This window comes from Chondrus crispus, genomic scaffold (assembly GCF_000350225.1).
Source record: "Chondrus crispus Stackhouse genomic scaffold, scaffold_25, whole genome shotgun sequence".
Classification (NCBI taxonomy): Eukaryota; Rhodophyta; class Florideophyceae; order Gigartinales; family Gigartinaceae; genus Chondrus; species Chondrus crispus.
The window spans coordinates 43,375-68,158 of NW_005179151.1; the positions used below are offsets into that span (position 1 = coordinate 43,375).

Genomic DNA, 24,784 nt, shown 5'->3' on the forward strand with positions numbered 1-24,784 from the left:
TCAATTGAGTCGTCGTCGGATTGGGACGCTATATGGATGACATTCATGTGTAGAGCTGCTCGCCAGCATCCTCATGTGCATGACTGGACTCCACATCTACCTTATGTTTATACTCGTCTCACAAAGTCCTTGGATCTGCCTCTCGGTGCAATTGCCCCACAGAGTGCTGTGGATATGCGTTGCCCCCATTTTTGCAACTTTCTTCTCGATGTCAAGATGGTTCCTGCTGCCGCTGGTTTCATCGTCCACTCCATGGATCCGAAGAACGATGTCTCGTGGGACTTTTTTGAGCGTCTCATTGCGCTCATTGCCAACTACTTCCACCCAAGCAACACTGGCCGCTGGTCGGTCACTACTTGCAGTTTTCTTGTTCACACGATAGCCCATTTTGTCAGTCGCGTCACTAATGAACGTCGCGCAGAGAAGGCGGGCCTTTCGGAGCGCATCTTCGGCAGTAAGACCCAGTCAGCCGTTGCTGCCGCGGAGCATAGACTGTCGCGGGATTTTGTGAACCGTGTGGTCAACCTGTTGCTTCCACTTATGCAGCAGGCTCTCCATTCTAAGTATGGATCGGTGTCCGTCCAGGCTGCAGGCGCAGCCCGTGATCTAGCCATTTTATCTCCAGAGATCGTTATCGAACCGTGCCTCGTTCAAGCAGCAGAAGGGCTGCAATCCATTTCTAGCCCACACCGAACATCTGCGGCATTGAGACTCCTGAGCTCTTTGACACCAGTCTTTATGGATCCGAGCTTTTTCCCGAACGGCGTAGATTTTCTTCCCCAAATTCTTATGCTGACCCTCCCGGGAATCGATGCAAACGATCTCAGCAAGACGGACGCTACGTTCAAATTCATAGCCTCAGCTGCTGGCCGCCTGCAAAGTATTATCGCTTCAGACCCTGGATGTGCGGTTGCTCATTTTCTTGAGGACTACGTTTTTCAGCTTCTCGAACGGGTTTTTGCCCTTCTGGAATCCTTGGAGGCACCCCCGAAGAAAAACCGAAACGGCCACTTTCCATCCGGGGGGGGATCTCCGGTATCTTTCTTCATATTTTCTGTCTCTATGGAAAACCTCCTCGGCGCTCTTCCCAGGGATCTCACTGTGACCGTGGCACAGCGGATATCTAAACAAGTGAGAGGGGCGGCAGTGTCAAATGCCATAAAATTTTATGCTCTGCTCGTCAGGACTGCGGCAGCCGCCGCAGCAGAAGCGAAGAGCGGATGCTCTGCGAACATCTTCATCCCACAGCTTCTCGACCTTATTCTCGAGAAGTCTTCGGACTCTACTGACGAACAGTACACTCTGACCTCTGTGGGTGAGAACGAATTGGTTTGGCGAATTCGTATGCTGGCGCAGGCATCGCGAACATGTGGTAGAATGCTCCAGTTTAAGGAGAAAATTAGTACTGTCATAAGGCTGGCCATGGACAAACCTTCCCGGCCAATTTACAAGGCTGGGGGGCGCCTCTTGCGAGGTTTCCTTGAAGGGTTGTCCTGTACCCGAATGAAGTTTGGGCCGGGCCTTGGAACGGAGGAGGATGCCGTCACGGATGGTGGGATATACAGTTTTCAGTGGAAGGAACCCTCAAAAGAGGAGTGGGCTGGTGCTGAAGATTTTGTTGAGTACTTTTTGAAACAAGCAGAAAAGCTTTGTTACGAAGGCTCCAAAGGGCTGAAGGAGCCTGAGGTAACCAATGATCGAGATGTATTGTTTCGAGCACTTCGAATGTTGCATGCGATTCAAAGGGGTGGACGGTGGATTTTTGCTGGGGCAATACCTGATCGTCTGAAAGAGCTGGACAGATTCGCAGACGCGGCTATCTCCATGTCCAAGCAAGACGCAAAAATGATCCTAAAGCGTCCTGTTTCTGCAGGTCTTGGCGGAGAACGAGTCGAATCAGGAGGTCGTGAAATAGCCACAAAGTTGTGGTCGAGGACATACTTGCTTGTATCGGAAATCATGGCAATGGTTATAGCGACACGGCCTGACGATGGGGCTCTGTTGTATAGGACACTTGAGCCGCTCGAACTCGCTCATGAGCCGTTCCGGAAAGCAAGTCCCACTCGCCAACCGTTGCACATATGCACGGCATACAAATCAATCTACACGTCTGTGGTTGCGTCAAAGAGGCCTTTTGGGGCAGAAGGAGGTCCCGGCAGGGATATGCCTCGATTTATCGTGAAACTACGCGTTGAAGCGCACCACGAGCTGAGGTTGAGCATTGCGGCGCGTGGGGGCTTGACAGCAGACTCATTGAATGATACGCTAATCTCTCAGGTTGCTGGTCTTGCAATTAACGACTTTCCTCGTGTGAGAGGGGAAGCTAGGGGCGTTCTTACTCGCGCCATGAGGTTTGCGAAACCTGCTGTGCGTCGCCGTGAGATACAGCGTATCATTGCGGTGCTCAAGGAGTCTGCCATATCAGTTACTGCCTCTTCTGGATTGGCCTCAGAACTCGGCGACATTACGAGCCCCAGTAGCACTCGTGGTGTTGCAATGCAATCAGAGGACCCGCACAAACCTGGAGAGATGCCGAGCACCACGACGCAGCGTCTGGCGCAAAGTGCATCAGGTGCGAAGAATGGAGACATTCTGTACGACAGAATGATTGGCGCAGCAGCCGTACTACGCAGTGCCGCTGCAGCCCCGATTATCATGCGTAGCTGGGATCTTTTTATATCCATTTTGAAGGCTCTGCTTGATGCCATGTTGAGCGCCGAACGTGCAGACGCTGCGAGTGCGGTGAGTTATTTGTTCAGTAAGCTTGCGTCCCTTGTGCGGCCATTGAGTCTGACACCAATTCGGGTTGTCAGAGAAGATTTCTCTGCAACTGCTGATGAAACTTACACAGCTCCGGAAAGGGACGAAGAGAAGAGGCGGACTATGCTCTATGACGATTTAAACAAGTACTTGCTTGGAGTCTTGAACCGCACAACTGAGTCTTTAAAAAAGGATAAAGAACAAGAACAGTCACATGGAGCGGGGTCTGAACTGAGCAAGACGAAAGAAGCCCATTGGAGATTACAAAGCCTAGTTGCAACAATTTTGTACATCATTTTACGGGAAGACAGGCCTCCACCTGCAAGTGTGGCCGAGTTTTTTATCAAGGGAATGGCGTCGGACGTTGTTACGTTACGACAGATTAGCTCAAAAGCAATTATGTTCATTCTTGCAGTGCATGGAAGACGAGATGGAGTAAAGCGAACGGAAGATGCCAGTTTTGATGATTCTCCGACATCATGGAGAACTGCCGGAAATTTGGCTCTCGGAGCAATTGGTGAAGTTGTTTGTGAACCACAGTTTGCGAAGAAGCTAGTCCACACCCTCGCACTAGATCATGACGATTCCGAAGGAGGATCAAGGCGAAATCAGATGATAGGGAACGCCGGTGGTGCAATAGCTGTGATGAATATATCCCGCAACATCGACGGTGACGCCTGTTGGATGATGGCAGGGGGGCGACCGTGGCCTTCATCATGGGTCCCTCGTTCGCGGGATAATATGAATATAGTGCGCATGCGATTGTATGAATCATTCGTCAGGGTTTTTGGAAGGTACATTTTTGATGCGTTGGCGCCGACATTATCGGACCTCATCGCGAAACTGGAAGCGAAACAGGAGATAATAATAAGTGGGGTGAAGCCTGAAGACGTACGGGTTTTGGCTGCGGAGATGTTAGCTGGAATATGTCGGGGCCTTGACATTTATCACTGTGAAGATGGTGTCCCAGAGGAGAAGCTGCAAAGTCTTGCCTTCGCTTTGCTCAGTGACATGACAGGGCGCCTGGGCAACGTCACTGGGGGGACGTTGATACGGCTTATAGCCACTTCAGAGTCGCACACTGTAGGATGTGGCGTCTGGGCCAGTATATTGGAGTGGTTGCTAAAAAAGAAGCCGGTTGTAGTACCGATGGGTGATGGACCAGTTGCCCACCTGCAGGCCCGGAGATTGCGTTACCTGCATGCATGCGTAGCTGACATTGATGAGTCGAAGGGAGATATTACTTCACGTTTTGTGAAAGAAACATTGGGTCCTCTCACAAGTGAAATCGGATTTGATCATCAGCTTAAAACGGTCCGAGAAGAAGTGGCGAGATGTCTCTCTCTGATTGCATCTATTGTGCCGAAGCAGGCAGAAATCTTTTTCGATGACAAGATTACTGAGCTCTTCGGCCGTATGTCACCAGGGGCAATGACTGACGTTGCCGGCCCAGATTCTAGCTCGATAGAAGATGCACAGAAGAAGAGCCGTTCAAGACAAGGTGAAACGCTGTCTCGGTTCATATCCATAGTCCAGTGGGGTGGGAGAACGACTGCGTTTGAAAAGTACGTCCCCAAAGCTTTGCCGGCCTTGTTTGCCTCATTTGACGAGAGTGATTCAGAGCGTATCTCGCATGCGCGAATGGCCCTGTCATTCTGTGCGCAGGGACGATTTTTATCATCGACGATAAGAGAAGTAATCGTTGCAGTTGAGGAGACGGTGAACGACCCGCGGTGGAAGGTGCGGTCTTCAGTTTTGGCGTTCTTGCAGGTGTTCTCGTTTGTCTCTTTGTTCAGGATTAGCCCAAATGCCATGCAGCACATTCGACAGATAGTTCTGACGCTGCTGGCAGATTCCCAGCTTGAAGTGCGACAAGCAGCTGCGGCAGTTTTTGTGACCATGGTACGGGATGCCACGACTGAAGCAGTGGAAGAAGTTCGGAACAGTCGCATGAAGGTCCTCGAATCCACAACTCCGAAGCGTCGAGGGTCGAAACGGGAACCGTTAGACTCGGAAACAGTGCGTGAGCGTCATGGCGCGGTGCTAGGTTTATCTAGCATGATCACATCTAATCCGTACAGCGTACCACAGTGGATGCCTGCCGTTCTCGTTGCATTGTCAAGTTGCGTGAATGACCCTCCCCCGATTTCAACGGGTGTACGAAAGCTTTTTGCGGATTTCATGCGAACTCATCGAGATGAATGGTCGACGCACAAGCTAGCATTTGCTCCTGATGAGTTGGACATTGTGTCGGAAGTATTAGTTTCACCTTCCTACTACGCGTAACCACACTTCATGTTTTGCAGCGTGAATAAATATTCCAAGTCAAGTAAGTCAAGGCGAAATGGTGCTGGACATGAACACTGCATTCCTTCAATTCATGCCCTTTTCTTCGTCTCCACCTTAGTTGGAGAAAAGAATACGCTTTTCATTCGCCGTAGTAAGGAAAAGTTGCGATGTTTATGTACAGAATTCAACGTCGTCGGCGAATACAGAAATTACCGTGTGTATCACAGAAACACTGATATGAATTAAACTTCAATACTGATGAGTGGTATAGGAATTCCGCGTACAGACCGGCACAATCACTACAAGCAGGCGCCTTCCGCTACAGCAGCGTCAGTCAGTCACTAGACAGGTAGTAACGGTACCCTAGGACTGGAGATGAGATCTCCTACACGTCGAACATGGGCGTCGGGTGGCGTTTGATATGCCCCAGCTTTTGAAATAACTTGTTGTCGGTCATGACTCGAAAGCTGCAAATATTTTGAGTCCTTATCATCATGGGGGACAAAGGAAGGAACAGACATCTTGTTGACCTTGCTCGAAAAGTAAATATTCCAAAACAGGGAACAGAGGTTCGCAAAGACGACTCTAAGATCTGGAGTGCCGATGTAGTAATTAGCAAAATTTGCAGGGAGCCAAAAAACAGCGTTCTTGAACCAGAGCGGAAAGAATTGGGCGTCAAGTGCCTTGCGAACGGGGCTCCAACCGCGGCGGCAGACAAAGCCATCATAGATAATGTACATAGAAATACAGATAGGTTCCAGCGTGATTTGTTCAAAGATGCATTTGATCAAAGAACCAGAAATGTCATCTTCGGGTCCATACTCATTCATCAAGGCGTACCACAGGTACAAAAACGGACCCATCGCGATGAGACCATAAACTGTGTAGCGGAGTAGGCGAGTGAACGAGAAGGCTGGGGGTTTCGGGTTTGCGCGGCGGTTGAGAACCTGAGCGAGGAAGTCGGCAATAAAGAAAATGACACCGGCAGTAATAGCTCTAGACAAGAGTGGATGCAAATGGAGCTGGCGTTGGTAGAGCCGAAGAGTCCTTTTCGCAACGCGGCGAGTATGTTGTGACAAATGAAGAAGTGACGGGATGAAAAGGGAGGGCTCTGATAGAATGTAGGAAGAGTAATGAGAAAGCAGAAAAGAAGCTGTAGAGAGCAAGCCGATGACGATTAGAAAGCGGTAGAGATTGGAATAGTTAAATGCAAGTGATATTCGGAGACGGGAGCGCGAAGAAAAGGGCTTTGACGTGATTCTATCAACCAGAGAAGAAGGCTGAGATTGGGATGTCGAGTAGGAATGGACGGCGGGGGCGGGGAGTCGCTTCCCCGGGTGGAGATTGTGTGCAGCCATGCCGGATATGGCAACGGTCACGGCGTCTTTACCTAGCGCTGAGTGGGTCCGGACGTTCTGACATGCTTGAGCGGCAGTGGAGTTGGTGGGTTAGCCCGCAAAGGACAAGGACGGGGCAGTCCGTGGATCCGTACGGTAGGTAGGTGTATGGAAGAGGTAAAAGCTGGAGGGACTGCGGTGCAAGGGGAGAGAGGGGAGAGCGTAGGGGGAGGGAGGGTGCGGGAAGGAGGGGCTGGAATTGGGTAGATGCGGGAGTGTGGGCTGGGAATATTATTTTTCAGTGTCAGGCCGTTGGGTCGCCCACAGCTTTGTGTCCATTAATCGCACTCAGAACTTGGCCGTTGTGCATCGCGACCAATCGACGCCGCCCCCTCAGGCCTTTCACCAGTTTTTTCCCCTTTTTCTTAATCCTTTGATCTGAACGTTACACGTGGCTTCCCCACACTTCACCTACGTATGAAATCGTGATCTAATTTTGTCATGATTCGGTAATCCAATCTCGCACTTACGTCCTCGCTGGCGTGCCTGGCGTGCCTGTAACACGTCAACGACGGACGTGGCCTTCTGCTTCGTACCGCAGCCCTTTTAACTCGCCAACAATGTGCTCACCTGCCCATCGCCGAAGTTGTGATCCCACCCTTGCACTCTCCCCTGCCTTTCCTTCCCGCAATCTCCATCTCTCGCATGGCAGATCTCAGTACGCCACCTGATGTTCCCGCCACAAATGATGACCAAGCCCCCGCCCCTATTGTCACCCCGTGGGAAGTATCAGGCATCATCGACTACGACAAGTTGATATCCCAATTCGGTTCCCGTCCCATCTCCCCGGAACTTCTTGCCCGCTTCGAAGCCCTCACCGGCCACCGTCCTCATCTCTTTCTGCGACGAGGTATCTTCTTCTCCCATCGCGATCTCGAGGCCCTCCTCAACAACTACGAAGCAGGCAAGAAATTCTACCTCTACACTGGCCGTGGGCCCTCGTCCACTGCCCTCCATCTCGGCCATCTTGTTCCTTTCATCTTCACAGCTTATCTGCAAAAAGTTTTCAACGTTCCGTGCGTCATTCAGCTTACCGATGACGAAAAGTTTCTCTTCGCCAAGCAACAGAAGGGCGATAAACCACCACCACCGATCGAGCATTTTATGGGCCTCGCTCGCGAGAACGCAAAAGACATCATCGCTGTTGGTTTCGATCCCGCAAAGACCTTTATCTTCTCGGACACCTCCTACATCGCCTCGCTTTATCTAAACGTATTGCGCATCCAGCGCATTACCACATACAATCAGGCCCGCGCCATCTTCGGCTTTACGGACTCGGATAACATCGGCAAACACGCCTTCCCGGCCGTCCAGGCTGCGCCGTCATTCTCTACAAGTTTCCCTGTCGTCCTTGGCGGTGCCGTCGATATTCCGTGTCTCATTCCATGTGCTATTGACCAGGACCCATATTTTAGACTCACGCGAGACGCAGCACCGAGGCTCAACTACCTCAAACCGGCACTCATTCACTCAAAGTTCTTCCCGGCGCTTCAAGGTGATAATACTAAAATGTCTTCCTCTCTTGCAGAATCTGCTATCTTCCTGGACGATACGCCCAAAAAGATCAAGACAAAGGTCAACAAGTATGCCTTCTCGGGAGGCAGGGAGACTGTGGAGGAGCATCGACGACTCGGAGGGAACGTCGACGTAGACATTTCTTACCGATACCTAACGTTTTTCTTGGAGGATGATGAGAAACTTGAGCACATCCGGGCTGCTTACTCGTCCGGTGAAATGCTGTCTGGGGAAATCAAGGCAGAGCTCATCAAGGTGTTGCAACCTATCGTTGCCAACCATCAGACTAGACGTTCTGAAGTCTCAGATCAAGTTTTAGATCAGTTTTTCGCCATCCGGCCATTAGAATTTTAACTCAAGGACGTCTCCGGGGCAGGGCTTGCCGTAAACAAATTTAACTTTTTACATTTCACTTAGCTACGAAGGAAGCCAGCAGGTGCCAGGCAATCAGTGTGTCTCCGCAAATAAGGCACACTTCGGTATGTCGCGACCTGCTTTTCTAGTTACCAGCTGTCCATGCCCGGAAACATGTCCAATCTTGGAAATTGCACGCACCTTCAACCCCAACGTTCAGAAGTCTTTGAGAACAAAAGCAACCTGTGTTTTTGGACCCTCCACTCCCCATATACCGTAGGTATTATTTTTCTGCGGCCCCATGCTTTTCATGTTTGTGGGTACTTTCTTCTAGTCTGTGAGGATTGAAACTTTCCCATAGATCGGATTTTTGTCGGAGAGGTCTGGTCGTCTCTGCTTTGCAATATTTGTAGCAACGCCAGCGCCTGGAATCGTACATCCGGATTGTTGTTGTGGAACTCTTTGGCATGTTCAACCACATTCGCAACTGCAAGCTCCTTCATAGTCCGAAGATTGTGATCGAAAAATGCGATGTTGAACATCATGGCGCATGATTGCTCCTGGATTTGTGCATTTTGCGGGTATCCCATCATCGCATAAACTGCCATGTCGATAGCGCCGGAATCCCCAAGAAGCCGTGAATTGAGCTCATCTGAATCTGACAGATTTCGAAGAGCTAGAGAACAGTTTTCTTGAATCCCCTCATGATCCAGATGCTTGGACATTACATCAGCGATTGTTGCTATTCCGCCGTAGCGACCAACGAGTTTTTTCCCCTCCTTGTGGTCGCAGATAGCATTTCCCAGCGCAAGAATTGCGCTTTCGGCGATGGCAGGAACGTCCTCCCCGTCCCCAAGAATTCGAGTTAACAGCTTTAACCCCCCGCACTCAAAAACTTCATCACGATTCTCCCTTGAAAAGCACAAGAACCGTATCGCGGAGCAAGCACGTATCACGATTGTTTCGTTTGATCGGTACCCTTCCAGTGCTTTTAAAATGAGTCTCGTACCTCCCGCTTTTTTAATACGCACTTGATTGTCAAGGTTCTTGTCACTGATATTGCTCAAGACAGAAAGACTCTTTTCAACGACGTGTGTCTGGCTCATATTATTTTCCATTGCTGCTAGACAGGTTTCAATGAGCTCACCACCGCCCGCGCGGTCTTTGTTTCCAGGATCCTGTGAGCAGATATTTGCCAACGCCCAGCACCCTTGGTACTGGACATTGGTGTCTTTCGAGAAGTTCTTCATTAGTCTTATTAATGAATCGAGCGCAAAAGCCCTGCCTGCAATCCACTGATTTGTTGTTGAACCGTACGTAATATTTCTTAATGCAAGGCAACAGCAAGTTTGGAGTTCAACATCTGTCTCATGCCTGTTCATAGCATTGATAATGGTATCGATACCATCCACTCTACCAATTCGTTCCTTTCCAACCTCTGATGCTGAAGCGAGGTTACATAACGTACTAGCCCCGTTCTTTAGTATAGTCCGAACGTCCTGAAACTCAACCATGGCCCGCAAAACGCATTCCACTCCTCGCTCTTCAAGAATACAGTTTCTTGCTGCGGCGTCTCTAGTTAATGACATTAACGCGAAAATACCTTTATCTTGAAGTGCATCAAGCTTTTTGTATCGTTGGATGGCCTTCATGATTTGTTTCACACCACCAGTGTCAGCAATCGTCGGTTGAGCTGATGGCATGTCCTGTGCAATCTTTCCAAGGACTACACAAGCTCTCTCTTGGACCTCATGTTCTTCTTCATAGTCCTCCATAGCTCGATAGATCTCCCGTAAAAATCGCTCCAGACGTCTAGATGGACAGTGCCTTCCAGACCGTAAACTGCAGTGCACCTGATTCAAAGCTCTCTGAGATTCATCGTCATTCGAGGCTTGTGGAGGAAACAGCAAAAACTCCAAAGCGTCACGGAGTCTGTTTTCCATTTCTGTTTCGCTCCCAGAATCTGAGTCAGCATCGTTGGTTACTGGCGAAAGAAGTTCTTCTTGTCGCACGATGTCTGGAAGATGATTGGGGAAGGTCTGTTGTTTCGACTGCGCCTCTTTCATCCCCTGGGCCATCCCTCTGCTGAGTGAGCTTTTCTTGCGCAACTGTTTTACAAATTCTGGTGTATACGGAGGGTGGCTTTGACGCCTTTGTTCCCGTTCAATACGCGCTTCCCCATGGCCTTGTGGAACGCCTTTCCCAACAGAAGTAATACGCGCACGTGGCTTGCGGTCATCCGTAAGACATGAAGTGTTTTGAATCAGTGCATCTTCTCTTCTACGACTATCGATAAAGCTTTGACTGGTACTTTTGCGTGTTGTGCGTGCGTTGCTGCTGAACTGCTTGGACAGAGCCAACTCCATGTTTGAGCGCGCTTTAGCCAAAGGCGCAATATTGCCGCTCTTCCTGAGACCTGGGTCAGGAGCAGAGAACGCTTTCACGGCCAAACAACCTGGTCGAAGAGATGTGCTGGACGACCTCGTCTGGAACGAGGTTCTAGGGCCCGATGCAGACTGCCGTGGCCCAGAAACAGTGCTCAGCGAGCGAAGATTTTCAGGGGCTTTTTTGAATGAGTTGGACTCATTCAGTGGTGCCTTTTGTTCCACGCCGTTCACAGCTGAGAATTTCATATTTTTGAGAGGCTCAGTGGACATGTGTGTCCTAGGATTGCCAGAGAAAACAGATTAAGGATTCGTACTGGGGAGCGGACTTTGATGCGAGAGTGCAGCGCCAATAAGAAGTGGGGAAAAGAGGAGGCAATTAATACTTCCGTCTCGCGCGCAGCAGAAGACCTAGAAGTGCAACTCTGTTCCTCTGAAGTAGTGAGTTAGGCATGGGGCTGGACAACCAAGCGGGGAATAGAAAGGAGTCTAGTGTAGGGATGATCAAAGCTATGTCATAGCCCAAAGAGCAGGGCGCAACTATTATTAGTAAAAAAAGGGAGGACCGTGCGGGCGTGTCATTAAATTGTGGCGTGGCTACCGACAACGAATACAAGCTGAGTGCGTGGTGCTTGTAAATGCGGTGCGTTTTCTGTTGAATACGGTACCCAAGGGTACCAGACAGCGGCTTTGCAGCTGTGTGTGTGTGAGTGTCATGGTTGCTTTAAGAATTTGATACAAAAGAGGGACCCTGTGCTCCGGTTTGTGACGATTTAGGGCAGTAATGGGAGCTCAAGGAATTTCATTTAAGTGCCGTTCAGTGCATACTGTATGTACAGTCTTTTGTCCTGGCGACCAATGAAGACCACGCCCATCTCTTCATCTGCCACGTATTACACGTAAACAAAAGGAGCCTTGCGCATTGCTGCCTGTATAACTCCAACATAACCTGATGTGCACATCAACACTCTAAAACGCGCAGGGCGTGTGTAGGCTGGGGGGGCTTTGCGCGTCAACATCTTTGACTACTCTGCCGTGACTTCCACTGACAGGTATCGGGTTCTTCGACAAAGGTCGCCTTCACATGAGTGATCACCCTTACGCTTGATCACTCCTTCCGACATGACGCGAAGGTCCGCTGCCTCTTCATGCGTCCTTTTGTTTCTGTTGATCCAATTCACCCTGCTCAACGCCAATCCAGTGGTTGCTGACCTCGAATGGCAACATCCGCGCCCTTCATCTCCAAATTCTCATCAGGGATTCCCAAAGAATGTCCGCTTGTTCACGCCTGATCAAACCCTCGCATCAAGATTCCTTTCTTCTCGCATTTGGCCGCCCAAGTCTTATTCTTCCCGCACCGTAGCCGTCGATCTCCTTGGCGGAATTACCAAGGTCGGAGAGTACTACACCCGTATTACAATCGGCGGTCAGCACGTCCGAGTACAGGTCGACACCGGTTCATCCACCCTAGCACTTCCCCTCGCCGAATGCGATCGCTGCCGCCCTTCGGACCAGCGCTACAACCAACGCCTCTCACACAGTGGCCATGCTCGGTGGATATCCTGTGTCAACGATCTTTGCGCTTCCGATACCTGTGCTTCTCGGAAGTGCACGGTGTGCTCCTCCCGCGATGCTTGCTGCTCAGAGGAAAATCCTCAAGCTTGTGGTTTTCTTCTCCGATACGGAGATGGCTCTTTGGCACGGGGCGGCCTCATGGTCGACCTCATGGCATGGGGGAATGGCAGCATCGCGGCTCCTGTAATTTTCGGTGGTATTCTTCATGACTCGGTAGATTTTGAAAGACCAATTGTGGACGGGATATTGGGGATGGCCTACGAGGCCCTGGCTTGCAACCCTACATGTGTAGAACCGCCATTTCAGCAGATGGTGAAAGCGGGTGTTGTGGACGACAGCTTTTCAATATGCATTACCGGACAAGGTGGCAAACTTGTTCTTGGCGCATTCGACGAGGCAATGGCAAAAGGCAAGCTTACTTACGTGCCACTGGCCCTCTCAGACCCACCCACATTCTACACCATGAATGTTAGCAATCATATCACGGTCGGGGAACGCCAAATTGCGGTTCCAAACCTGCGCTCTGGTATACTCGATAGCGGCACGACGCTTGTCGTTGTTTCCAAAACAGCCTTTCTCATGCTCCTGGAGCACCTTATGAAATTTCATTGTGACGTACCGGGTATATGCGGTACGGAAAAGCCGTGGTTTATGCCAGCAGCGTGTGTTAAGATGGATCCGGATTTAATTGCGAAGCTCCCTTCGTTCACGTTTCATCTTGGAGAAAATGGTGAATTTGATCTAGTACTACGCCCAGAAGATTACATGTTGCACATGGATAATCCCGCACAGAGAGGATACCGCTGTGTAGGTATAATGGCAATGGAATCAATGCAAGCAGGGACAGACATAATTTTTGGAAACACAGTGATGCAGAGATACGTCTCTCTCTACGACAGAAAAAACAAACGCCTTGGTTTTGCAGAGGCAGCGGAGGGATGCGGAGGGGGAAGCAGTTGCAACTCATACACGCAATGCGCCGAATGCGCCTTGTCTCCTGGTTGTAGTTACAACTTTCAAACGCAGACCTGTAGAGAGAAGCGTGGAATAGCTGGGCTTGTCCCATATCCAGACTGCAGTGGAAGTCGATGCTTTTGTCGGCTTGGAAGACAGGCAGGATTGGCATTCGGTACTGTGGACGGATTTATCGGCAGTCTATTGATCATCGCTGTTGGAGTATTTATTATTTTTCTGTACAGCCGGCGGGGGAGCCCAGATGTGGGAGAGGTTGGCAGAGGCGGTGATCACGAACCTATCTACCCTGTGGATGATGATGACGAAGAAGATGGTGCTAACACAATCACCGGCGGCAATGGCGCTAGAAAAAAATATCTTCCTGTACCGTCAGAGTAGGCCGTAATGAAGCAAGCCGGTAGCATCATTGCAAGCAGGTAATTGAAGTAGCAACCTTCTGGTCATAATGATCAGAGTTCTGTACTTCAATTTTGCGGATAGAACATTTCCGTGTGCTTCACGTTGTGAATGCTTCGCTGTGAAGCCATGCACAGATGTTGGATGTCCAGATTCCGCACGTCAGTCACCCAATTACGACAGGCCGTGCCGGTCTAGGTAGGCCCATGTCTGAGCGTTCCTGCTTCTCTTCGACGTACCTCCGAATCGTCTCAGAAGCCAAGCAGGCCGTAACATTCTATCTTCATGAGAACGATCTTTCTAGGATCATATGCTGTAGTGCATGTCTCAGTGTACAAACCTAAGGAAATGTCCGCTCTCAGAGCACCAACTGATTTAAATCCAAGAATTCTTCCGACACAGCTACAACTCTCGCGCAGAGAGCAAGCCGGTTCATTCGAGTAGCTTCATCATCTGCGTTAACAAACACATTCTCAAAGAAGTTATGGACTGTCTGCTTCATTAAGACCAACCGTTGAAGTCTATTGACTAGGCCGATATCGCTCTTGTCGTGAAGAATAGCCTCTAATAACCGACGTTCCTCATCGTGCTCGAAAAGTCTGTCGTCTACGGCGTGGTACCGTAATTCTTCCAGCGACAAGCCCTTTACGCCTTTCAGAAGTCGTGCGGCTCGTCCGTGCACTTCCTGTGCTTCTATGACGAGTTGTCTTTCTGTACTAGTAGACAGCAGTCTGGAAACAGTCTTGCACAGTCGCTCCGCCGAAACAGGATTCACAGCATTCTTCGGGACAGCCAAAACTGATTTCACAACATCATCTTGATATTCGAGTCCATCGAGTAAATGTGATTCAAGCCTCCGCGTGATAAATTCCACTACTGCATGAACCGTGTCAGCCTCTACTTCTTGCCCAGTCTGGGAAGAAATAGCCTCTGCGGATATTGATACAATTTCCCGTAAATCCACACTTCTTCCGCATTGAATCAATGTCTGTACGGCACCGAGGGCTGCTCTTCGAAGAGCAAACGGATCCGATGTGGACTTCGGCAGCAGTCCAACGCTGAAAAGCGCTACCAACGAATCAATGCGATCGGCGACACTCACCGCTGCTCCTGGAAGAGATGATGCAAGCTCATCCCCGCTGAAGCGAGGAAGATTTGCTTCGAATATAGCCTGACTTACGGCGACGGGGACTTCCCCGGATTTTTCGCTGTAATGCCGACCCATTATGCCCGCTAGAGCAGTCATTTCGACCACCATGGATGTTGCCAGATCTGCTTTGTACAGTTTTGCTGCAAGTGCAGCTGTTTCTGACTCGTATTCATCTAAACTCATGAGATTACACAGATCACGAGTCGTGGCTTCAACCCTTCGAACTTTCTCCAGCATAGATCCCATTGATTCCTGAAAGGTGATGCTCTTGAGGTGCGGCACGAAGTCACCGAGAGTCTTCCCGTCCGAATCCTTGGTGTAAAAGAATGTCGCGTCTGAATACCTTGCTTGTAGAACTGCTTCATTTCCTTGTCGTACAGCACATCGGTCGATATTATCAGACTCCCCATTAGCAACTGTCACAAAAGCATTCAGCAAGTCACCAGTCGCGTTGCTCACTACAGGAAAATACCGTTGATGCTTCTTCATGACTGTGACCAAAACTTCCTCTGGGAGCCTGAGGAACGCCTCATCATAGCGACCAAGTATCGGAATCGGGTTCTCCACCAGATTTGTTATCTCGTCAAAAAGGGGTCCACTGAGGTACTCAGGTGGTATGTGACCACCCACGTCACTCGCTAAACTTGTTGCTCCCATGCGTATTCTTATCGCTCGCTCCTCTCCCGAAGGCACTATGTCTAGTCTCGAAAGGACAGATTGGTATTCAGATGCCGAACGGATTTCGACATCATTCGCAAACCCGTTTCTTTGTCGCAACGATCGTGTGGTTCTTTCGGACTGCACGCCGGCAAATGCAAATGGAACAACTTGATCACCCAATAAACAAACCATCCAACGAATGGGCCGGGAGAACGAGACCCCAGAGTCATTCCAGCGCATACTCCTAACAAAATTAATCTTGCTAAGCAGGGCAGATGGAATTGCGTCCGACAAGACCTCAAACGCCGTCTTACCTGTGTACTCCACATTGGCATACATATAGCCATCGTCTTCGCATACTTCAATGCAACTGTCGTCGACACCTTGAGACCTCTTAAACCCTTGTGCCGCTTTTGTCATTTTGCCGTCCTTCAGTGCAATCCGTAGCGGTGGCCCCCGAATCCGCATGGATTCGTCTTCCTGTCGAGTTTTGAGGCCCTTCACAAGTGCACACACACGTCTCGGCGTACCGTTAACCTCAAGAGCGGAGTGCGATAATTTCTCAGCCGAAAGAATTTCGGAAAGTAAGGTTTTCACCTGAGATATAGTGCTGGGCACATCAGAGGCGGGCAGTTCTTCAAGTCCAATCTCAAAAACGAAATCTGCTGTATCACTAGAAGGCGAAGGCATATGTACTGGAAGAGAAGTTTGCATTTCCTTTGTGTCCTGGCTTGTAGTCTTGAGAATTAGAGGGAAACCTTCCTCCTCCCTTCGCTCCACCCACAATCTGGCAACATCGCGAGATAAAAGTCGCATTCGCTGAAAATAACGGGCGCGCTCAGTTACGCCGATGGCACCACGAGCGTCAAGGATATTAAACGTTTGACTCGCCTTCAAGAGATAATTGTACGCTGGTACAGGAAGTCTCTTTGACAGCAGAAAGAGAGCTTCTTTCTCGTAGAGCTCGAACATCTGATTGTTCCGGGAGACGTCGGCCTCGTCTAGATTGTAGCGACTCATCTCAACTTCATTTTGCATAAATATCTCACCATAGGTAATACCGGGAGCAAAAACAATGTCTCTAAAATGTTTCTTTCCCTGAAGCAACATAATTATTCGTTCGAGACCATAAGTGATCTCAACAGAAACGCTCTCCAGAGGCATACTGCCCGCTTGTTGAAAGTACGTGAACTGGGTAACTTCCATTCCGTCAAGCCACACTTCCCACCCAAGACCCCATGCGCCAAGAGCTGGGCTTTCCCAATTATCTTCAACGAAGCGAATGTCATGCTTGGATGTATCAATACCCAGAGCCTCGTAGCTACCGACAACAAGCTCCTGTGGACACTTCGGGGCCGGCTTCACAATCACTTGAAATTGAGTGTGACGTTGAAGGCGATTGGGGTTGTCCCCGTACCGAGAGTCATCTGGTCGTATTGATGGCTCGTCGTAGGCCACCGACCACGGCTCGGGTCCGAGGACGCGCAGAAAAGTTGCGGGATTCATCGTGCCTGCTCCAACTTCAACATTGTATGGATGCCACATTATGCACCCCGCATCAGTCCAGTATCGCTGTAGGCGCTGCAATGCATCCTGAAAAGTAAGCGGTGCCGAAGCTTTAGCGCTTGTATTGAGACCTTGTTCATGCGGAAACACGGGATGTGTTGAAGACCTCGAAGCAGCTGCCGTACATCTGATCCTCGCATTTAGGCGCCCCTTCCACAGCGATCTTGAATTGCGTTGGAGCGGAGAAGCAAAAAAGCCAGGTCGTGAGACAACAGGCAGCAGAGAAGGAACGAAGCCGAAGACATGCGCTGCTGGCCGGCTCCCGACACTCATGGCATTGCGCGTCATGGCGGCAGCGCGGCAGAATCCCGCAAAAGAAATGCACGACTCCGAGATGCCCCGAAGAAGGCTTGTTGCGCAGTTGCCCAAAAGGAGCGATTCGCAGCAGTGAAGTGAGTCGACGTTGCCATCCGATGGCAGCAGAAGTGGGCATTGTGGATCGCAGTTGTCTCCATGCGATCTCCGAACGCCTTGTACACGTGTCCTACACGTGAGGTTCCGACAGTACTATTACATTACAGTGTATGTAGCCTTCTCTAAAACTGTCTCCAAGAAAATTTTATCACGATTGCCCGAAATGGTACCCCTCGCACGAGACATAAGCGTCGACGCGCACAGCAGTCAGGTACTCGTAGACGAGAAGCGAAAACTGGATGAGGTGAAGCACGACTGAGGCGTGCCAAATCCCGGTGAGCGGGGTCCTCTATGCTATGAGTGCGGCTTTGTGGCTGAGACGGCAGCTGTTCCCACCATGAGCTCCGTCCACAGCAAGTACTTTGTGCTCATGAGGGCGGCATCGCCGCCGGGGGCGGAGCTGCGTAGGTGACCGACATGATCCGATGCCCGCTCGGAGGTGGGGCGCGAGCAGTAGTCGTAGACCCCGGCAACATTCTGTTCCCGATGCCCCCACGTCGCCTGCGGGCTCCTGTACCCCTGTCATCCCCTAAAAAGTGCCCCACACTAGCGCAAGGACACGCCCCATCCCTTCTATCTCTCTATCACGATAAACGACCTTTTCATGTTCTCCAAACCCGCAACATCCCGCTAGCCAAATTCTCAGGCTATCACGCCTCTGGCAAATAAACCAGTCCCCACCTGGTACAACTGTCATGACCGTACAGTTGTTTGGAAGCTTTTAGAGAAGTTGCAGGACTTGACAAATCGGTCACGGACATCTCGGCGGCCAAGTTCAACGCAGTGCGCGTCTTTCGTTGCAGATGAACGAGGGAGGCACGTGTGCAGGAAACAAAGTTCACGTCAGACCGAAATGAAAGCATGATCTTATGTTCTCAAGAACAGATACGTCAGATTTCGCGAAACCCCTGTGAGGCTTGATTGAAGTATTTGATTATTCGCATTAGATTTTAGTTGTAATTTCAAGGTTTTTTTGATTGTTCCGCGCATACTTCCAAACAGAAGCATGGCGGCTATAAAGAAAAATGGGGAAGGAAGGGTGGAAGCACGCGGAGGTCCCCCCAAGGAAACCTGAGAAAAACGAACAGAAGACCCTACCAACAACGCCGTTGTCGTGTGCTGGGTCCTGGCACAGAAGGCAAGACACTACTGTAGAGCTCATCTCTCTGGTTTGATCCCTTTGCTCAACGAATCAAAAATAAATAAAAATAATGCTGAGACAACCATTTCTTTTACAGAGTAAACTCTCGATATACTGTAGTGACAAAATTTGTGGCGGCCCGAAATTGATGGCAGAGTCACTGTAGCGGGTGAGTCACTGTAGGGCTTGCAAGGTGGCCACGTGTAGGTTGGAATCTGAGCTGGTGAGGCGTAACGGATTCTTTTTTTTGAGCTCAGTTCCTGCAACGGATACTCATTCCCCACTAGCAAACGACAGAGTCGTTTACGATCTCTCCATAGCCATTATTGAGCATTCCCAATCCTTCGCAGACCGTTATAGCACAACGATAATTAAACGATGCACAACAAAAAGCCTCAATACTCTATAAACGTTGCAATGGGACACCTTCTGAAGCCCTGAAGTGCACCAACTGTTTATCATTTATTGAATTAAACATCCTGTGATAGTGTTACAACTCTCTGTTGGTCATTCTGTTGGTCATTCTTTTGCTTACGTCTTTCACATCCCTCTCTCGCCATGGCTCCGAAATGCCAACAAACCCCTTTGAAAACGAAGAAAGAAGCCCTTGACTTGCTTGGAGCAAAGACTGATGGATCATTTGGACCGGCAAAGGTCAACGACAGTACCAAGCGTCCCTGGTCCCATGCGGAAATCGCGGAGAAGTATCACGTCACGTATCGAGGCCAACTGTGTTTGCTTGGCGCAAACGAGCAAACAATATTATGGGTTTAGACGTCAGCACGCTTCGTATCGCTAAAAAGACGCGCTTAAAGCAAGGATTCTTCCCAAAATTGGAACTTGCCCTTCACAGATATATGCATGATCGAATAGTCTATATGCGGGGGAGTCATTGTTCAGGGAGGATGTCGTTCAGCGCGCTGCGATGGAAATCAGAGAAAAGATGGTGGAGAAACTCAATGAGCAACTCTCGTCAGTTGACGAATCAGAATCAATGGACAAGGCCCAACTCGAAGCTGAGGTTAAAGGCCTTACAGGTTTCAAAGCAAGCTCACAGTGGGTAACGAATTTCGTGTTTAGGAATGGTTTTATTAGCAAGCGTGGTGCGGGACAAAGTGGGCTGTTCGATACGGCAACCGTGCAACAAGCCCAGGTTGAGATACAGAAACAGTTGGCTATTTACTCCATCTATGATATCTGTAACACAGATGAGGTTACAGTTCTATTTAGATCGTTTCCGAGTCGGGCGATCCGCCCTACTGCGCTACCAGCCACATACGTACCCGTCAAAGATAGGCTCACGGCTGTTCTGACTGTATTTGCGGATGAGAGCAAGGCCCCTCTAACAATTATTGGGAAATCTCATAGACCGCGAAGCTTTCCTCGTCATTTTGATCCTCTACGTGACCTGGGAGTTTTTACACATCCCAATAGAATGCGTGGAATATGCAGGTGATATGGAATCGCATCGTGAAAGGTTTCAATACAATGGCACGTTTACAGGGTCGTTCTATAACGAGCATTGTTGACAACTGCTCAGCTCATGCTATAACTTATGAGCCTCATGACAACTACAATCCATTTTTCTACCACCAAACATGACCTCTTGTTTACAACCTGTGGACGCAGCCATTTGTTGTTCATTCAAATGTGCGTTCCGGCGCCTTCTTGTCAGCCACATTTTGACATTTCTTGATGAACAAATGAAACAACCTATGGAACAGCGAAAGCCTTTTAAAATCAACCAGTCAGTTACCCTTTATGACTCTGTCTCTATGGTTGCCAAAGCGTGGAACATGGTACCGAAGACGGTCGTGCTGAATGGATGGCTTTCCACGGGTGTTTTAGCACCTTTTCAAAGGCAGCAGGTGATTGAGTTACGTGATGGTTGTAAGGGTGTGGCGGAACCGGCTTTCAGGCTGCAAAGTGGTTCATCCCTGAGTGTAGAGAAAGCCATTTGTGCTCAACGTGCTGCTGCTGCGCGAAGCGCAGGAGAACAATGGCTAAAGGATACCGGAAATGCTCGAATACCCACTGACGTGGAAGCAGCAATGGAAGTAACAGTATGGGATGATGCTAATATTGAGATGCTACTGGAGGATGTAAGGAATCTCGCTGATTTAAATGTAATGGATCAGGTTGATGACGCCGCTTTGGATGCATTTTTTGGTGACAAAGCAGGTGTAGATATTTGCCAACCCGTCACGGCCGCAAACGCGCTTGCTGTGGCTGTGAATAGCGCAATCGAGGTGGGAAATGTTGAAACGGAAGGGAGTGTCCCTCGGGACAGCGACTCCGAAGAGGAGAATAGCGAACGGGTGGCAAAACCCTCATTGTTGCGCTACTAGAAAGCGGTGGAGGCGCTTCGAGAGGAACTAGCGTTACTCGTGGCGAATGAACATGAGCTCCTTGAAAAATCTCGCGGTGCCGATCTCCTGGCCATTCTCGACGTGGAGATTGACCACGTAGGTGTCCACCGCCGGCGTACCTCACGCCAACGGAAGATTAGTGAGTTTATGTCTTTGACATCGGGCCAAGTTGGAACGGAACCGATTGATTCCGCGGATGTATGAGAAACACCCTAAAAATAAATAAAAAAGTACGTCATGTACAGTGACAAGGCCAATTTGGCGGTCACTGTACCGGAAAAGTCACTGTAGAGCTCCATGTCACTATACAAAATCAAATCGCCATTTGCGCTTCAGAAATGGACATGTGGTGGGAGCCTAGCAGCTAAGTAGTCACTGTAACGACGAAAGTCACTATAGCGGGGTGTCACTATATCGAGAGCTTACTCTGTATTACAGAGCTTACGCAAACGAGAAATTCAGGAATACAAATGCAGAAATTCAGCAATACCAATTGCTGAATTCTATTTCTGAAAAGTGATTATACAGTTTCCGAAAACGTTTACGCAAATAGAAAACTTCCGCTCGCAGGAGTAATAGACAGGAAGGTCGTGCAGTACTAGTACATACCGTACAGTTAGGGGATTATTGGCCATATTTGGATCAAGGATCAGACGGACGTGGCTGAGGTAGGGATACTGATAGGGGGCTGGGAGAAAGGGAGGAACCAGGTGGCAAAGTAATCAGCATGAACGCTGGGCTGCTGCCGCTATCCTTTTGTTACTACGTTAGATCGCCGTTTAAGTACTGATTTCTCGCGTCTCTTTGCTGCCGCATCTATCGTCTATGCCATATTACTGCGCGCTGCACTTGCCACTTCCGGTGCTTTGCTAATTGAAGCAGAGCTCGTGCTTCTCGCTATGTTCATTGCTTGCATGCTGCCACTCTATCTATGCCGCTGATAGAGCTGGTCAAGGTTGCGACCTTTCCTCCGAGTAGAGGATTGCATTCGCCCATATTGCATTGCCGCTGCCTCGTATGCCCTTTCGTCTCCATAGCGAAAGGTCCTGCGTATTCAGGTACGTCGACATGTTCTTGAGTGCAAGTCGATTCGCACGTGTACCTTCATTTACAGAAACCCGATCACTGATCGAATCAGGATATCTGGTTTCACATACCCCCCAGTGACTCGAATGGGATGAGGGTGACTTCACGGCTATTTTATTTCCATTCTGTGCTGTCATGAGACTGACCCTGTAAAATTGCGCTCTTTAGAATTCCGGTAGTGCAAATGTTGTTGAGATCGTTCCAGAGCTTAACATTTCGCTTTGTTAATGCGTCAGCCACATTTTGACTGCCGGGAATCCATCGAAGGACATCAACTTCGTTGGATTCGAAGCTGTCGCGGATACGCTGAACTGTTTGGCGCAAACGATACTCTCTTCCTTCATGTAGGGTTGAGATTGTATCGAAGAGACCCTTTGAATCAACCACTGTTTCACTTCTTAGTCCAGTCTTCGGAAACAGCGATCGCATTCCTGTCTTAATATAATATCCGCTGTCATCTGCTTCCGTACAAGCCAGGATTTCTGCGCCATAGCTGGAGTGGCTGATTCGTCTTTGCTTCGTGCTAACCCAGTCTATGACGTAGTATTGGTCATTTCCGTCACTCATTGTCGTTCGAATACCGCAGATTACTCCGGTCTGGCTATAGGATTCACGAGAGCTGATATTAAATGAAGCGTCGGAGAATGTGGTAACCCATGCCTGTGTGACTAGATCTGCTTGAGGAAAGAAAAGGGTAGGGTCGAGGTTTTTGATGTCCCTAACCATTTCGTTTGCCTCGATGAGATGGCCCACTTTCAAGTTTGAGAGTCGCTGCTGCATTTCTGAACTTGCATAAGCTGCAGGTGGCAAGACACCTCTGCCCAACCAAAGCATGGTTCCTGCCAAACTCCGAAATAGGGTGATTTCGCTTTCAGTGGCGTTCTTGCTGCTTCCTTCTCTCTCTTGGTAAGGAAATTTCTCTTAGCTCTTTCATGTAGCCATTCATCATCATCTTTATCGAACCGCTGGCGTCCTGTTCAATTTCACAGCCATTAAAGTGAAACTTTCTGTCTATGACGATTTTCCGACCTCAACTCTTTTCTTGAGCTTTTCTAGAAAAGTTTGGGTTACTGAGATTGATCCTCCACAGATAAAGTCGTCTGTGACCTTCGCCACGATGAGTGTAATCTTTCCCACGCTGTCTCTTAACACATATATCTGGTTGAGGCCTTTTACGCGTTGAAGTCCAACTCCATTGAGCATCCAACCTTCTCCTGTCTTTGCCCATTGCCGTCCTGCTTCCACAATGCCGTATGGTAGCTTCGTCAGTTTCCATATTTTTCCACTCGCAGCAGTCCATTCCCGAGATGGTCGTACGTTGGATCGGTCCACTCTGGAGATATGCTCCTTTTATGTCTGCCATGGCCAGACGCATTCCGAGAAATGTCACAGCGGCGAGGAGAATGCGGATAACGTCAAATTGAGCCGTCGATGAGTCCTTGCGTACATCGTCTTTGTATACATCCCTATTGCGGTGTGGGACGATCCTTGCTTTCAACGTGTGAGAACCGTCTTCGCTTGTCTTCACCTTGTATATCACATGCGAGGAGATCACATTTGCCCTTGATGGCAGATCTGAGTCATCAATTAGTTCGTATGCGTCCGCCCAGTTCGACTCATGCTCTTTGTTGAATGCCTCTTCAACAATCCATGAAGGTGCGAACTCGAGCTTGTTCTGCGTTACCTGTGCTTTACCGATCGTTCGTGCCATATTCTCCATTATTTTCGATCGGTCTGAGGACAGTGTTGTATTTGGCGTGGAATTTCCGTGGACGGTTGTTGTGCCGATGTCTGCTTCTGGATTCCCGTCGGAGACTGTTACTGTGTTTGCCAGTAGGGCTGTGCAGGTAGGAATGTCGGACACATTGGGAGGACTTTCGTCGTCACCAACCAGTCGGGCTTGTGATGGCAATTGGTCTGTTATTTGTGTTGGACCTGCAATATTTCCGTTCGATCCTACCTCCTTGTCCGATAGGCTATCGTCCCTGTTGTGCATTGATTCTGTGATCCTATGAGGTGTGATGGAGTCGTCTGTTGCTAATTCTTCCTCTAATGTTTGTGACATCAGGTCTTTTTGTCAACTGGCTGTTGGGTGCTATGCGCACGTCTTCGTACGCTACTCGCATAGGAGGACCTTTGTCGGATCGTCGGGCAAGTACGCGATGCTGTTCCGCCTGTACGACTGATGCCTGGACCCACCCTTTTTTCTTCGCTTTACTTGACGTTTCGTAGTAGACCCAAATAGGGTCTCCCGGTTTCAAGATGTCGCTGTGCAGGACGGATGGGTTCTTGGTGTGCAGGAGTTTTTGAAGAGCGCAGGCTGCTGCTTGCTCTTTATGCGCTTGTAATAGCTCCGTCGTGACATGTGATTGTGGGATGCCAATGATAGAAGGGGTGTAGCCCTTTGCTAAGTGAAATGAACTCAATATCCTGGATCCTGAGAACATGTTCGATAAGAACGCTGCTCGCTCCACGATCGTTCTTGTGTCAGCATTTGTAATTTCGTTGTGCATTTTCGAATTATGCATTTAATTAACAGTTTGATTTTTGCGTTCAACACTGCCCAATTTGTTGTGTCTCCTTGCTGGTCGTGGTTTGTACGTAATGTTGTGTTGTTTCAGGAACTCACGGAAGTCGGGCTTGTCGTAAGCATCGTCTCCGGAAAGTGCTCTGGGCGCTCCATGGATACAAAACCAGTAGCGTTCTACGCTGCTTTTCATCGTTTCCAAGTTTTGGTTTGGTACGATACGTAT

At 49.4% G+C, this 24,784-nt stretch overlaps 8 protein-coding genes; 5 read left to right on the forward strand and 3 right to left on the reverse strand.

Moving 5' to 3' along the window:
- The first annotated feature begins 216 nt into the window (after positions 1-216).
- On the forward strand, positions 217-5,345 carry CHC_T00004788001 (hypothetical protein). XM_005716504.1 is given in 2 exon segments: positions 217-5,046; positions 5,047-5,345. The coding sequence occupies 1 exon segment, from the start codon at positions 217-219 to the stop codon at positions 5,044-5,046; it is 4,830 nt and encodes a 1,609-aa protein (XP_005716561.1). The 3' UTR covers positions 5,047-5,345.
- A 45-nt stretch (positions 5,346-5,390) lies between these two features.
- On the reverse strand, positions 5,391-6,407 carry CHC_T00004789001 (hypothetical protein). The gene has a single exon (XM_005716505.1). It carries the CDS (start codon positions 6,405-6,407, stop codon positions 5,391-5,393), a length of 1,017 nt encoding a protein of 338 aa, XP_005716562.1.
- A 599-nt stretch (positions 6,408-7,006) lies between these two features.
- On the forward strand, positions 7,007-7,117 carry CHC_T00004790001 (hypothetical protein). The gene has a single exon (XM_005716506.1). The coding sequence runs from the start codon at positions 7,007-7,009 to the stop codon at positions 7,115-7,117; it is 111 nt and encodes a 36-aa protein (XP_005716563.1).
- CHC_T00010058001 (Tryptophan--tRNA ligase) lies at positions 7,092-8,315 on the forward strand. Its single transcript, XM_005716507.1, has one exon. The coding sequence runs from the start codon at positions 7,092-7,094 to the stop codon at positions 8,313-8,315; it is 1,224 nt and encodes a 407-aa protein (XP_005716564.1).
- A 308-nt stretch (positions 8,316-8,623) lies between these two features.
- CHC_T00010130001 (Aardvark, Armadillo repeat-containing protein) lies at positions 8,624-10,972 on the reverse strand. Its single transcript, XM_005716508.1, has one exon. It carries the CDS (start codon positions 10,970-10,972, stop codon positions 8,624-8,626), a length of 2,349 nt encoding a protein of 782 aa, XP_005716565.1.
- Positions 10,973-11,821: 849 nt separating this feature from the next.
- On the forward strand, positions 11,822-13,627 carry CHC_T00004793001 (hypothetical protein). The gene has a single exon (XM_005716509.1). The coding sequence runs from the start codon at positions 11,822-11,824 to the stop codon at positions 13,625-13,627; it is 1,806 nt and encodes a 601-aa protein (XP_005716566.1).
- Positions 13,628-14,003: 376 nt separating this feature from the next.
- On the reverse strand, positions 14,004-16,961 carry CHC_T00004794001 (hypothetical protein). The gene has a single exon (XM_005716510.1). The coding sequence runs from the start codon at positions 16,959-16,961 to the stop codon at positions 14,004-14,006; it is 2,958 nt and encodes a 985-aa protein (XP_005716567.1).
- A 4,915-nt stretch (positions 16,962-21,876) lies between these two features.
- On the forward strand, positions 21,877-22,023 carry CHC_T00004795001 (hypothetical protein). The gene has a single exon (XM_005716511.1). It carries the CDS (start codon positions 21,877-21,879, stop codon positions 22,021-22,023), a length of 147 nt encoding a protein of 48 aa, XP_005716568.1.
- The last annotated feature ends 2,761 nt before the right edge of the window (positions 22,024-24,784 follow it).

Bases quoted from the DNA above. Each gene is read 5' to 3' on its own strand.
- CHC_T00004795001 (XM_005716511.1), top strand. From the start codon at position 21,877: ATGCCGCTGATAGAGCTGGTCAAGGTTGCGACCTTTCCTCCGAGTAGA.
- CHC_T00004794001 (XM_005716510.1), bottom strand. From the start codon at position 16,961: ATGAATCCCGCAACTTTTCTGCGCGTCCTCGGACCCGAGCCGTGGTCG.
- CHC_T00010130001 (XM_005716508.1), bottom strand. From the start codon at position 10,972: ATGTCCACTGAGCCTCTCAAAAATATGAAATTCTCAGCTGTGAACGGC.
- CHC_T00010058001 (XM_005716507.1), top strand. From the start codon at position 7,092: ATGGCAGATCTCAGTACGCCACCTGATGTTCCCGCCACAAATGATGAC.
- CHC_T00004788001 (XM_005716504.1), top strand. From the start codon at position 217: ATGGTTCCTGCTGCCGCTGGTTTCATCGTCCACTCCATGGATCCGAAG.
- CHC_T00004789001 (XM_005716505.1), bottom strand. From the start codon at position 6,407: ATGGCTGCACACAATCTCCACCCGGGGAAGCGACTCCCCGCCCCCGCC.
- CHC_T00004793001 (XM_005716509.1), top strand. From the start codon at position 11,822: ATGACGCGAAGGTCCGCTGCCTCTTCATGCGTCCTTTTGTTTCTGTTG.
- CHC_T00004790001 (XM_005716506.1), top strand. From the start codon at position 7,007: ATGTGCTCACCTGCCCATCGCCGAAGTTGTGATCCCACCCTTGCACTC.